The 15,141-nt window shown below is 38.9% G+C and overlaps 2 protein-coding genes across 3 annotated transcripts in view; one reads left to right on the top strand and one right to left on the bottom strand.

The window, feature by feature from the left end:
* The window catches only part of LOC119745782 (T-complex protein 1 subunit theta-like), a 25,198-nt gene extending 15,198 nt beyond the window's left edge, over window positions 1-10,000 (bottom strand). The window contains exon 1 of the mRNA XM_038222384.1: window positions 9,930-10,000. The gene's annotated coding sequence lies outside the window, so the exon portion shown is untranslated. The remainder of the gene's footprint in view (window positions 1-9,929) is intronic.
* The window catches only part of LOC119745786 (myophilin-like), a 14,678-nt gene continuing 7,441 nt past the window's right edge, over window positions 7,905-15,141 (top strand). The window contains exons 1-2 of one of the 2 annotated variants that reach the window (XM_038222388.1): window positions 7,905-8,148; window positions 14,167-14,291. In XM_038222388.1, coding sequence (XP_038078316.1) covers window positions 8,098-8,148; window positions 14,167-14,291 — 176 coding nt within the window. In that variant the 5' untranslated portion in view covers window positions 7,905-8,097. The remainder of the gene's footprint in view (window positions 8,149-14,166; window positions 14,292-15,141) is intronic. The other variant, XM_038222387.1, reaches the window with a different exon arrangement.

The raw sequence follows: 15,141 nt of genomic DNA, 5'->3' as shown, positions 1-15,141 counted from the left end.
CCATTTTATCATTTCAGTGAAATGTTTTTGGAAAACAAAAGAAACTCGCATTCCATTCTTTACTTGATAATGTTAACATTTATGCTTGGAAAGTGTGCTAGATTTGCTTTTATTTATATATTTTAACATTGTATTTATTCATTAAATTATGTTGTCAAATTACCTTGCAGCTGTACAGGAAAATGTAAAAAAAAAAAAAAAATCGCAAAATTTTCTCGGTTCTTGATGTGAGGATGTTCGAGGCAGCTGGCCGTTCAAAACAACAGTATTAAGGAAATTCAGTCCCCGTCAGCCTAAGAATTTGAACCCCTGTGGGTATCCATTTCAATTTTCTTAATTCACAATTTATATTCAAAATGGATATCTGCTCTGTTCTCTGCTACACACAGCAGCATGCCTCTCCTTTGTACACAATGTACGTTGTAGTTTGATTGTGTACATGTACACTGTGATAGCACAGCAAAATGTGACCCCATATCATGTACAAACTAAGCGTATCTTTCCCTTTATGATTGTGCAATATGTGTGTGTGAGAACGGAAATTTAATAACGATTATTTTGTTCGTGCATGCATCATTTTTGTTGTGGCATTGTATATTTACAGATAACGTAAATTGTTTACTTTTATTGGAGAAATTTAGCTTGCCTTTTGGGTTTCATGCATCAAAAATGTACTTGCATACAACTTGTACAATTTCTCATTCATGTGCTCATTATTTCTGCATTGATTGTACATTTAATAGGGGGTGAAAATTGCACTTTCCAAACGCGCATCATTCATGTTAATAGGCACTGTCGGCATTCCAGTCTATATATTTTGACCATGTTCTGGTAGTGTTGATGTCGCATGATATATGACGCATGAACATGACTTGCAATTAGTGGGCCCCAGTCCCCACAGCATTCGAGTGAATATTGTCACTTGCACTACAAGAGGCAACAAGAGCAGATCCAGAACCAAATTGGGGTTGGGGGTTGGGGGGGGGGGGGGGGAGGAGGGGGAGGGGGAAGAAAAGGGCTTGAGTATTTTTTTCAAACAAAGAAAGGGGAAAGTATTTAGTAGCGTGCGCTATTTCCACATTGTAAAAGGTATGTGTAGCTGAAGGCTTGCGACATAGTTACGCAAGATTTGAATTTATTTCGGGACAATTTAAGACAAAAACGTGTCTTCAGTCTTCAGTCCGATAAAAACGTGTTGGGGGCCCCCACCCTCGAGCTGCCAATGGGGGAAAAATCAAAAAACCTTTATCTGTACGTACTTTGATTTACGTTTCATCAGCTGAGCAAAGTAGGAAAAATACTGAATTAAAAAAACAGTTGGGTCACCAGGGGAAAATACCATTTTTAAACTTGATGTAATTAATTGACCCTTTACGCGGCAGCCATCTTAGGGGTCCGGTGCTGCTGTGCCACAGGGACACACTTGAATACACCTATTGTACATGAGAAATGAGAAACACCTCCAAGATGGCCGCCGATCACATAGGGTCTATCAAATTAATTATTGGAGTATTTATTCTGCGAATATTTTCTATATTCTAGTGTCTTATCGTCATTATCTTTGGTGTTTGTAATTTTTCTCACTATTTGGTTTTGCCAATTTGGTTTACTACCTTCACCTATGTTATTTCATAATTCATATACACTGTAAACTCGGACTGCCCGTTGTCCATGCATGGACTATGTTAACTTGGGTGACTCCAGCTCTAATACTTATCAGGAATTCCAAATGAGCATTGGAGCTGGAGTTACTCAAGCCAGGGCTGTGTATGTATTTTGTACAAGATGTATTTTTTTTTCAATTCTGTTTTCCAAAATCCCAAATGAATGAGTCAAACAGTAAACAGTCATGAATGTGATCCTCAGTTTAATCTAGTTTTTAATTAGTGTCCACAGATCGACAATAAGCCTCTGTACTAATGACGTCACACTTTGTTTACGTGTGTGCTTTCCTATGGTGGTCAGTGGACCGTGGACCCCTACTGGCTCCAAATGAAAGTGCACATGTAAACAAAGTGTGACGTCATTAGTACAGAGGCTTATTATTTCCGTTTTCTGCAAGGCAGTGTGTCTGGCTATTCACTTGTATGGTTTCAAATCTTGTACTGTATCTGTCCGGATAATAATTATGTGCTGTTCGGTGCTTCGAACCATTCTTTTGAAACCTTTGCCCCATTTCGCCACACAATATTTTCCCCACCTTTTCAGTCCGAAAGGATATGACAAGTACAAAATGTCCGCATTTTGTTTTTTAATTTCAAACTCTTTTCCCCAACGTATATACATTCTCTTAAAGAAAAGAAATGTCTTTTTGTTCACAGTTTCCTTCATATTGAGCGTTTTTCCATTATGCCAAAATTATCTTACTGAAAAATAAAAGGTAAAATTCATCTTAATATTTCACAAGAAAAAAAGCCTGTTAGAAAAGTACACGGCATGATTTCAATCACAGAGCTACCAAAAAGAAATCGTGAGAAAATTGAGCCGTCTCTCGCCTGCGTCAATATTATTGCGTGCCCATATACAAACATGTTGCCGAGCACCGTCATTTTCTAATGACAAACAGTCGTTTATTTTTATCGGCAAAATTCCGTGGTGAACTCGCTGGCAGTGCCTTTGCAAATTTTGTGTATACATGCCGGGTCGATTTTGTGCCAACTATGCCATCTGTATGTGGACCTGACAACAAAACAGGTCCTCATAACGCAGGTTGTGTGAACATGTTGCACTTAGCCAGGTCCACACAAGGTTTCGCCCTCTCTGGAAAACAGGTTCAGAGGCATTTTGGGGTTAGGGTCACCGGTCGCAAAATGAAGAGGAACACTCAAGAAAACCAGGATAAAATATTTGGGTTGAGAGAGTTTTCACAGTGTGAGTAAATATTGTTTTCCTCGGGTTTTCCTTAAATGTGCGAAAACAAAGGAATGTCCACATAGGGTAAGGTATGTAATGTAAACATGTATGTGTTGGCCTATACCATAAATTAAGAAAGAATTTTAACGCTTAAGGTTTGGAAGCTACATTACAGAAGTATTTCGCAATTCGTTATTTAAGTTTTTTGGACTTTTTTGGGGGTCAATCTTGTTAGGTATAAAAAACATTAACATGATTTTCAAGGCAAATAGCATGATTTTTAAGGCAAATAGGATCTTTGCATTTATTCCTTAACTAATCTACATAATTATGGTAAAAAAATCTTATTTGGATTAAAAATCGAATACCGTACTAAACACACCGTGAAATTAGTCCGTTTGTTTTGCTGTCATTTAGAAGAAATCAAGAAATGTAGGTGATTTCCAACTACATGTATTCGTCAACTGACTGATATTTGGAAATAAAGAGTTGTATTGACGAAATAGTATTTCGTGATCAAAATGTTGTGCATGGTTTTTCACTGCTTTCTCGAAAAGTGTAATAGTCACTGAGCTGAAACTTCAACAGCTTTAGGTTTTGAACATTATTTGAATTTTTAGTGGTGTTATTAATTGGTAAACGAAGAAAATATATTTAAAAAAAACCACCAAAATATTCCTGTATGCTTTTAAGCATCAAATATGTAGGCGTAATAATTGTAACAGGGCTATTTTGGTACATCTAATTGCAAATCATATTTTTAATAGCAAGGGCGTCGCGAGGAGGGCGGGGGGGGGGGGCAAGGGGCGCCTCCCCCCCCCCCGACAAGCAAACAAAAAAATACCCAGGTTATAATTCAATCGCAAAATTCAAATCTGAAATAATAGATATTGAGGTAATTTCGTAAGTGGCTATTCGAAATTCTAAAATAATCCTTGATATTTTTCTAGAAAACTCCGTGGACTGACAGCATGCCAGAAATATGTAGTCCATGCCGAAAATGCCGGGCCACTTAGAAAACGAACGAGACAGTGATGCACGATGCTTCGTGCGGCTATACAAAAACATACATTACTGGTAATCAAATTGCTGCCCCTTATACGAAATTGTTTTTCCAGATATAAGTTGTCCCACAATTTGAGCCAAGAAATAATGAAATAAACATTTGGTTTTCGTTGTAGACAATAAAACTAAAATGTGCACGCAACCACACCATTCCACAAATATTGTAATACATGTACACATTTACGGAAGTGGCATATACGTTACTTATGTTCTGGTACTGATATCAAAAATGTCGTTGTGATTATATTAAAAACGCCCTGGCTCTATGCTAAAACCATTTTCAATATGTGTAATTATAAATGCCCTTGGATGTCTTTCCAGAAGGCTACATTGATTACTTGGCCAAGGAATAACATTGTTTCTTATTATTCTGTCTCAAAAAATGAGAGATTAATTAAATTGAGTGCGTAAATGTCAACGTGGCATTGAAGCAAATATATTATTGTTTTCTTTAAAACTTTCACTTGGCCCTTGCAGTCGATGATTGCGACTGGGTTTCTGCTAAAGGCAATGAACGCCATTTGCAAACATTCAAAAATGAAACTGTTAAAATATCACGAACTGTCAAAGTTCATTGCAAGTAAAATATTAGGAATATGCATCCTGTGAAATCATTGCGCCTATATAAAGGGTGGGGCAAAAAGAAGGAAACCCAATTTTGACAGGAATTTTAACCCACTTAACTTATTTGAATGTTTTTATAATGTAGTGCAGTATAGCTCTTCTACCATACATGTTGAACTTGAAAAAAAAAATCTTTAAAAAATCACAAGAATAGTGTTATTATGCAAAATTGAATACAAGTCACCAAAATCACCGTTGTCCACGTGTAAGTCTAGTGTAGTGTTTTTTTCCTTCAAATCAAGCTCCGGAGCTCAGTCAAGCGGATGGAATAAAGCCGTCCGTGTACAAACAGGTTTGGCGCGTGAATTTTTTAAACTACCATATCTCGGAGACATTGCAGTTGCAATCATGTTTTTTTGGTCACTTATGGTAACAGATCAACGGTTTATAGCTCCATGGTCGGACATTATAAAGGGATAATCAGCCAATAACACTATTTATTGAATTTCTACATAAAGAATTATATACTGTGTTGATATCATCCGTCTTATACGTGCACTTATGCAATAGCACGCGTGACGTGATTTGCATGGAGTTAATGAAAACCGCAGGTTTTCGTTCCGCGACATGCTGTGGCCGCAATATGATGGCCATGAGCATAAATTTATTGGACGTGGCCAAATATGGTCATCTTACTAGCCTGCCCGGTTCCTTGAGACTTTTGTTTGTAAATTGCGTGTCCATTTTTGTTGGTCTATTTTTGATGTCACGTGAAGTAATATTGCTTGAAGCTGAGGAAATGTATACATGTGTCTTCTTTGTTGTATTTTTCTATAATTGATGAGTAAAATTGTGCAATTTTGGAGAAGGCCTGCGCTTGTACTTGTAAGCCCGTCCATGATAAACTTCTGTCACCATAGGAGACCATTTGTTTATTTATTTATTTCATATATTTATTTCATACATCATCCATTAGCGCAAGCGCCAAAGACGGATGGATAAATTGATTAATTTACAGTCAAACATTTAAATGTAGCAAATTTGCGTAAGAATCAAGACATCAATTTTTTTTTTAATCCAAAAAATGCACAAGATGAAACAGGCTTACTCTGTTTTTCAGCTTCAAGCAATATTACTTCACGTGACATCAAAAATAGAAAAAAATTGACAAGCAATTTAAAATTACTCCCCTTTAATTTTACTTCTTCCAACCTCACTGCAGTAGCTATTTTTTTGGATCAAGTCCTATAATCAGACCCCGTGCTCATTAAAAAAAGTCCATATATAGGAAACCCAACCATAATTGCTTTTTGCTATCTAAACTTAAACAAAACATGATAACCTGATATTAAATTACACGCTGGCATTTTAAAATATTCTCACTGATTGTTGTCTGATTCGGTGTACTTTATTACGGAGACGAACATGGCAACGGTTGCTGGGCAACTGGGATCATAAATCTAAGATGGCTGTCACCATTTCCTGCACAACTTGATATGTCGAATACTGGGATTGCGTGGATGTAGTTCAGTATGCAGGTCACTGTCCTTGTGCGTAAAGCTTGATAAATTAACGAACCGTTGCTCCGTGTGCACACGTACGTTTTCCGACGCAAAACGAGTGTTGATTAATATTTCGATATGCACCGTCTGGGATCTATGTAATGCTGTACAACTGACCGACTTTCAAATTATGCATATTCCGTATGGTTTTTTTGAGTGCTTTTAGAATTGAATGTTCGTGTCGACTCTCTGCTCGTTTGGTACTGTCTAGGCTCGCATTGTCATGTCATCATGATTTTAAAGGGCCCATGCAATGACATTTTGTAATGCTGTCCTTGAAAATGCATCTTGCATCACATTTTCAACGGTATTTGGGTGCCTCTTTTTTCTATGCTAACGCGAATTTCCATATTCATGAGCAAAAGTGTGATGTCAATATTACAGCTATATTTCAGCACAAAAAGTTGCCGGAATTTTGGATATTTTGCTGTCGTGGCTTTCTTTTCTTTGGTGATTCGTTGTTGTGTCAGTACATGTCAGTAAGCCAGTGAATAAACCTTTCTCAAAGATGTTTTCAAAGAGCAAATTTTTTTTGGTTCACAATTTCAACAGAAAACCCCCAAACTGAACAGTGTTTTTATCTCGTAAATTATTTAGACCCAGAGTCGCCTGAAGTCCACAGCAAATGTTGCCTCTTGGCTGGCAAAGTTTTTTCTTTGTCTGTGACAATTTCATGTCTCAATTCTGTGACCGTTCTTTGACGCAAATTTGGTATGACGTAGTATTATGTAAATGTGTCTGTAATAAGCATTTAACACTAATGCGTTGCATTATTAAAAGATAATATATATGAGAAGATGTGCGTGTGTGTAATGATTTTCATTTTGGCTTCACGGCATACCTTATTTGAAGCTGCCATGGACGAACATATTAAAAGTTTAAAATGAATTACAATCAGATTTGATATGGTTGAAGTTGACAAATTCCAGGTTTTCCCAAGGACGAAAAAAGATCTGCTACTTTGTAATCTGTTGGTCTTCCCTTACAATATTGTTTCAATTCTGTGTTTACGCGCCAAGAAATTATTCATGAGATGAGAAATTACTCACGACATGAAATTGTTCACGAGTGAGCCAAAAACTTAGTTTACATTTTTAAATTCCTATGTCTAAAAGGAAACGTATTCAATCAGTTACTTATCGTTCACAGGTTTTTAGCCCTTTTGCGTCTTATGATGCTAAAACAGCAATTTAATTTGAAAATTATATTTCAGGGTGCTATACACTTATTTCGCTCTTTTCACACTCCGCTATTGGGCATGCACAGCCTCGATCTGGCAACTTTACACAATAAAAATAGCAGGTTCAGTGATCTGAACCCCGACACGGGAATCACTGAATCAATATCTAAAATTCTATCTCCAAAATGGAGAGCCTCAAATTAAACCTCGATGAGTCAAGATTAGGGTCACAGCAAGTTTACATTCAACAGAAAACGACGCCTTGCATGGCGCGCTTCCCTCGCAAAAAATTCTGGACTGGGCTTTGGTAGTTTGGTACATGGTCGCCAGATATCTCGTGAGCATAGGGGACTTCTGTACAACAAGACTGAGGTCTGAGCGTCTACGTGTGGAGCATCGTGGACCATGTCCTTAAGTGGAAATCTTCCCCAGTTCGCCCCCTGCCACATACCGCCCAGACGAAATAACTCTCACGCTCCCTTGCTGACATCACCGCGGTTAAAATTACCCCGACCCGCCAATCGCGCATACCTCGTTACCATATTAGGGCACGGCCCCGCCCACCGCGCGCGCAGCGACCAATGGCGAGGCAGAGATGGTAATTAGACAAGTATGCGGCCGCGGTAGCGCTGGCCAATCAGCAGCGGCCCTCCAAAAAGCTTAAAAATGGCTTCAGCAGTGCGGTTCGTCTGCTTCTGTCCATCGGAAAGTTCTGGCGACTGACGAGAACTGATTTTTTTCGTCTCTTCACTTCGTCATTTGCCATCGAGACGAGTGCTTGTGAACTTCACCGGAAAATTACTGGTTTGTGCGGCAGTTTTGTGATTGTATTCGTTTGGAATTCTTTTCAAGAAGCCAAAAACCTCAGTCAAAATGGCGAACCAGGGCCCAGCATACGGTGACATGCTTGCAAGGAAGAAGAAGGTAAATTGCTTTTGTTTGTTTTAATTTCCGAGCGATAGTTTTTTGTTTAGAATAGATAACTTTGTCGATCAATAGACCTAATCAAAGCTATCAATAACAGAACAATTCGAGTGATAAAAACTTATATAAACTTTGCCAAGAGCGTTTTCTGATTATTTTGAAACGTTAGAGCTGTTTAAAAATCTACTGGTCAAGAGTTTGTCTCGTACTTTAAGAACAAACTTATTTTAAGACACGTTCCAACTTTTGAATCCAGCGTTTACTTTTTTTGGATGGCATTTAAAATCAATCAATTAATAATTATTTAAAATGTAGATGTTTTAAAATACATTTTGTCTTCATGAATTTAACCAAAAATGTTAATAAAATACTTTCAGCTCGTTTCTGCGTTTTGTACACGATTAAAGAAATTGCGTCGAGAAAATGTTAAAAAAAAAACACCAAAAGGTATAGCTAAAATGGGTGAAATCAAACTTGATGTCGAATCGAGACAGTTAGATTTACAAAGAGGAAACTTAATTCAGCAAAGTTAAGAACAACATTCAATTCAGTCCAAATGTTTAAAAGCTATTTCAATTATCACAAAATTGAAACAAAACGCTGCACGGATTATTGAAAAACATACAAAATAAATAACAAAAACATTATTCTCGAAGCCAATAATCACAATATTGTAGATCCATATCACAATATTGTAGATCCATATTTTTAGTTGTTGTTTTACCTTGTTTTGTTTGTGGATGTTCAAATATAGATTCGGAACGTGATTTTCCCCTCATTTAGCGTTCAAGCTCAATCGAGCCCGACGCACCGCCCATCATGTGGCGCGCATTCCTCGCATACTTCAGGGGGTATGCCTTCCCTTATTTGTTTTCGGAGCGCGCTTGCGTGCCCGAAATTTGGTATTGACTCGACCACAGTCAATGTTTCTATAAAGCCATCGACTACATCTAATTCATTACAAGTTTTCAAACTATTCCTGACTTGAAAATGTTCTTAGTTGTCTTAATTTAATGGGATATCGACAACTACATAACAAAGTATGATGTATGCCAAAGGCACTTCCAGTTAAAATATTTCGAAATCTGATGAGTTTGACGATGCTCAAACCAATTGGATAGCGACGACTTAAATGGCAACTATAAACCAATTAATTATTCCATTGCAGCTGATTATCATTCTGAACATTGTCTTTTAGTTACACTGTATATTAGTTTGTCCTTTGCCCTAATAGTCAAAGAGTTTTCAGAATGTTTCAAATTCAATGCATGCTCAACCCTTTTTCTTTCGAGTTTCATTTTAGATGTGAAAATCTTATGTCACCGCCGCTTGACTTTCCGTGTATACATAAATTCTACCTCCAATGACGAAGGCCCAACTTGTGGATATTTATATTTGCTTTATAAAACTAAATGTAAGCTGTACAAATTTGGAAATTATCAGTTCAAATATCAGTAGCGGATCAAAGTGGGTGCAGATGGGGCTCCTCTCCCATGGCACCAGCAGGGACCGAAATGTTCTCAAAATAATAAGGCCATTTCACTCGAGAGAGCCCTTCTGCCCCCCCCCCCCGGCACACCCTCCGCCCCCAGGCAGTAACCTCTCTGAATCCGCCTTTGACTACGTCAGAACCCAAACTGAACTATTCCTTATAAGTACTGCACCACGCCCAATATTAGCATCAACTACACCATATAGTACTAGCTCAAAAGAAATCACTAAACCGTATGTGTTTACAGATAAATATCACATTCCAGAGCAACTCAATCAAAATGTCTTACCTCATCAGTCAAAGGGCGTCCAGTTTCATCCCGTGGCCGTTGACATTTGACCGTTTGACTCAGTGCCAGCAAGTTTGCTGCTCAATTTGTAGCTAAATTTGAGCACAGCCACGGCGGGGTTTCCTTTCTTTTTATGGCGCTGTGATGCGTGGTGAGGTATTCTGTTATTGTTGGCTTGCGTTGCCCATAATACCGCCGCAGTTAGATGGAATTTATTTTGCTTGAAAGCTAATTCCGTGTCTTTACAGGCTTGTTGACATTCGCGGGGTTCAAGCATGCTGTGACATCATTAAGACCGGTGAATTTTAAGACATTGAGGACTGCTATTTCGTAAGCTGAATGGCCCTGTAGATTTTTGTTTATGGGATAATGGTAAGGATCTTTTGGCATTTCTTCATGAGATGGCGCATTATGAAGAAAAAACCCAGCCTTCGTAAATGACTTAAATTCCTATAGTTTGGCGTCAAATTACTTAGTCAAAATAGCGCGCGAAGCTTCAAATTCAGCGCCATGTTCCTTGGTACTTTTACAAGCTGGAAAGGCAACACTTATTATAGACGTGTCAAATTGCCGCAATAACATCTGGAAACTCTCAGGAATGTGGCGTGGTCGGATGAAAACAGCTGTAGATTGTTTCTGGATCATCTTTCAAGGATCAAGTTCGCGGGGAAATCCTGTCACAGACGGTGGAACTTTCCAGACTTTCAATGCGCGCAGCGCGAGTACCAGTATCTTCAGGCATATGGTTACCATTCTGTAATGACTTCTGTTTAGGTTTATGTTTCTATTTTTTAAGCCGTGCAAAATGTTTTTGTATACCCTTCGTGAAAGTGTTGTTGCAGTTATCTTAGTACAGTTTGTATTGAACAACGAAGTACGATAAATCAAAACAATACTTGGTTTTTTTTACAGAATAATTTAAGGACAGTTGTCTTACCTACACCGCTCTCTTGTCTTGAATTAAATGTAACGCAGTGCGCATGTTCAGATGAGCCCTTTTGTCTGCTGCCACCACTCGGTGAGACGGGGTCAACACTCTAAGGTGCGCACGGCGCGCGCGTGCGCACGCAATGTGCGTACATTGATAATTGTGGTAAGCTTCCCACAATGCTTTGCGTGTCCTTAAATCTTTAAATGAGAGGTCAGCCGTTTACCAATGCCCATGTATCGATAGGGATGTAGATACCAGAGAAATCTGAACAGCTGCTGGATGTCATATTGCCATACACTCGCACGAAGGCCTACTTTACATTTTTGTTTTCAAGACAAGAAAGTTTCCCACTGCGGCAATTATTTTTTTCTCCCGCCCAAAATGTAAAATAAGGTTACTGGTGTTCAGATGTTAAGCAGGCGGCGCTCGCATTATTGCCGGCACACGTAATCCATAATGCATGACACTAGCGCGTGCCAGTTGTGTGATACGCCGGTTTTTTTTTTTTATTTCTCCGTGGGGTTGAGGAGTCACATTCCACGGCGGCATAAGCCGGCCAACGAGCTGCAGGCCCGCGTGGCTCGCGTTGGATTGTCTGGGCAAAATGCTATCACAGCCAAGCTAAGCTTGCCAAGAAAACATCCCCGGCCAAGATTCCCCGCTGCTCGACACCTCTTCAGCTGTCTCCGAAAAGGAATCTCTGGAATGGGGGACAACTTCGGCTCAACTTCTCTCTCTGCCTCTTTCTAGTCTTGATGGCGTTTCAAATGCCATTTTTAGAAGAGGATGGTTCTGCTTCGGGAAAGGCAGCAACCACACACAACCGAGAATAAGGCACCAAAACTTCATAATGTTTTGTCCCCTTTTACCAGTTTGAGAAAACAATCACCAAACATTTCCAGAGAGGAGTATCGTTTTCCCCAACAAGGAAGCGAGTCGCTAGTTTCTTAAAAACATTTTTCGATATCAGCTGTACCGTTTAGTAATATTTTGGCGAATATGGCTACCATTAAAGCGAAGAGAGGAAATATCCACAATATTTCTTTAAAACACCCAAACCCACCAACCAACAGACCGGCCGACCGACTGACCAACTAACCATCGATCTCAAGTTGCGGTAAAACAAATCTATTGATGAATTAATTCATTGTGGCATCGAACAAGTAAGCGTCGATGCGTCATGGAGCTATGATTTCTGCGAACAGTACATCAATGGACTAAATTAATTGGTTGATTGCTAATTTTGACTTCTTTTAAAAAATTTTTTTATAGAAAGAACAGTCCGACGGACAGACAAGCTTATAAACACTATAGCACCAAATGCACAATGGGAACGCAGGACGAAGCAGATATTTTCTTTGTAATTTTCAAATTGTATTTTGTTTTAATATGAAAATATCGTACAAAAGAAATATAACATGATTTCCATAAGAGCTGTGCAATAATGTCAATACTGGGTGAGGATTAGTTAACTTGACCGCATTATTAAAAAACACGTAGTTTACAAAAAGTCCAAATTCCATCTGCACATGAAGGACTTTTGCATTCAAGCTCATTATTCTTTCAATAACTCGACGAGATGACAGGGAAATATGAAGAGGAATAAATAACGAACGGGACGGATCAATTCTTAATTGGTTCGTGATTGATGGCCTGTTTAGATGTGGCCAGGAATGTTTTTTCCCCGGGTATGCGAAACCGGTATCCAGGGACGGGACTGATTGCATTTGGAGGTAATAAATGGTATGGAAAAGGGAAGATGATGGACTAAGTATTTTAGTAATTGGAAAATTTTATTTGTTTTTGATTTTGATTTAATATATTCTATACATTTAATATTAGGTTGTGCCCTTCACCGACGTATAAACACTGTATACCCAGTGTGTTACCTCCCGAGTGATAGTTGGCAAAAATCACTCGGGTGGGACTCGAACCCACGACCTCCTGCTTTCTAGTGCAGACGTCTTACCATTCGACGGTGAAGCCTGATATTAAATTTAAATCACTCCGACGCAAATTCCATCTGATGAATATATTCTATACAAGTTTTGATAAAATGTTATTTTTTTTCTTAAAATTTTTGACAGACACAGATGCATGTCCATGTAATTATAAACGAACGGGACAATTAGATAATGCTCAAATCAGAGTCATTTTTCGTACACCTTTTGTTATTTCATGAATAAGTATTGGAAGATATGATTAATTATAATGAATACGTTTTAATAAATATATTTAATTATTGATTGATCGATTAGGTCGATATTGCTTTATCGTGAGAATATCGATTAGCATGGCTACAAATATAATCTTTAAGCTGAGCCATTTTATTTCAATTCGGTCATATCGATTATCAATATTGAATGTTATAATATCAATTTTCCACTATATATTTTTTCAACATCGGTAACCGCATACCGATCTTTCAATATTGTGAAGTTCGTTCTCTGATCAGTCTCTGGTATCGACAACGATACCTGAAGACGCAGCTAGCTATGCCAGGCATTCGAGGGTCAGCTAGCCTGGCTTCCAGACGGGACTTGTACTTGTCGGGGCCCGACCATGGCCGCGCCGCGCCAAATATAGGCAAACAATCTTGCGCTGCGCGAGCTTTTGGCGTGCTTCCAGCCGTGTTGGCTGGATTGCGAGACCACGATATGGCGTGTGGTTTTCTATGGAATGCATTTCATATAACCGTCTGGCCCCAAATAAAGGGATTATCGTTTCCGCAGTATTACGTAACAATTAATTAATTATAAAATGATTGGCCTTTCTCTCATCAGGCTCAAGGATTGAGCTAATTCAAGAGGTTGTTTTTTAAAACCTTTTTCACTCGGTTGAATAATTGAGAAGAAAATGTAGATTTTGTTGCAGAATATTGTACTAGTCTGCTAGTTTTAGCGAAATATCCTTTCCCTAAAAAAAAGGCTATTCAGCAAGTAAGTCACTTTGCAGATACGGCCATTATCTGGGACGCGCGTTGCACGGGGAAAATTCATATCATTTTCCCATTGTTGGATATTGCCAACACAAGAATCTATCCAACATGGCTTCTACGCACGGGTCCGGCGCTCTACAGCGTGGTGCAAAAAAAAAAAAGGAGAAAAAAAAGGAAACCAACTTATGACAGCAATTTTCACCTACTTGTTGAGCATATTTTAAAATTCAATAATTGGTATTAAAATATTGATCTTTGAACATAAGTAACGAAAAAATGATTGCAAATGCATATTTTGTCTCTGAGATATGGTAGTTTAAAAAGTATTATTATTTATTTGATTATTTTCTCCACCATTCTCGTTCTAGATTGAAGGCAAGAGAGATCACGCACAGGAACACGACATGATGGTTTTCATCCAGCAGATGACGGGCGTGCAAGAGCTGGACCTCGACAACTGTGAATGCCTGAAGGACGGCAAAGTCCTCTGCCAGTAAGAACCCTTCCATGACCACAGGCCTAAAGTTACCCCCTCCGCCCCCCCCCCCCCCCAACAACCACCGCCCCTCCCCCTGGAAAAAATAGACTTAAGGCCAAATCCGCTCACTCAAAGAGTTTGTTTTATGTTTCCAAAGTTACTTTTTAGTGTTCCTTGCACGGATGTAGTCTGAGGAAAATTGGAGGTTAGGATATATCACACGTTCGCGTTTGCAGAGCCACACGGGCGAACGTCCGATTGTAATCCTTAAAAAGCAAATTTTATGCCACCCTGCGCGCCAGCCAATTGGAGTCGACTTTAACTGTGACGTCATTTCGATCAGAAATGCGGACTAAGCCGTTGATTGGTAAATTTGGATACCATTTTTTTTTGGTGTGTGTAATACAACAACGGGTTACCGAAGACCGTAAAGAAGGCGCCCGCTGAATGGTCAGAATCTGGAGGTCAAGAAACTATAGACTAATCAACATGACGCTGAGCAACGAAATTGACAAGAGCAGGAATCGAACCTCCGACCTAAAGAAAGCCGTACCGGCCCTACACCAAATTCAACTTCACAGCTCTGTTGGCTGTCTGCCAAGTTGCGAAGACTTGGAAAAATCGTTCTTAATAAAAGAAAATATCTGGTCATTATGTGCTATTGTATGGTTCCTGGCGGTATACCATTATAATTGTTAAACTAAAAAAAAATCAAAAGACGAAAGCAATGTATGAAATCGGGGCTCAAGATGACGTAAGTTTTGAGCTCATGAATATGCAAATTCATATGAATATAAAACCAGCAAGGGTCACAAAACACCTTTTTAACAACCAAACAGAAAGTCAGGTGAGTGTAATGGGACAC

Source organism: Patiria miniata, unplaced genomic scaffold (genome assembly GCF_015706575.1).
Source record: "Patiria miniata isolate m_02_andy unplaced genomic scaffold, ASM1570657v1 HiC_scaffold_7, whole genome shotgun sequence".
NCBI classification, from domain to species: domain Eukaryota; kingdom Metazoa; phylum Echinodermata; class Asteroidea; order Valvatida; family Asterinidae; genus Patiria; species Patiria miniata.
Note: the sequence above shows the minus strand (reverse complement) of the source record. Positions and strands in the feature narration are given on the sequence as shown.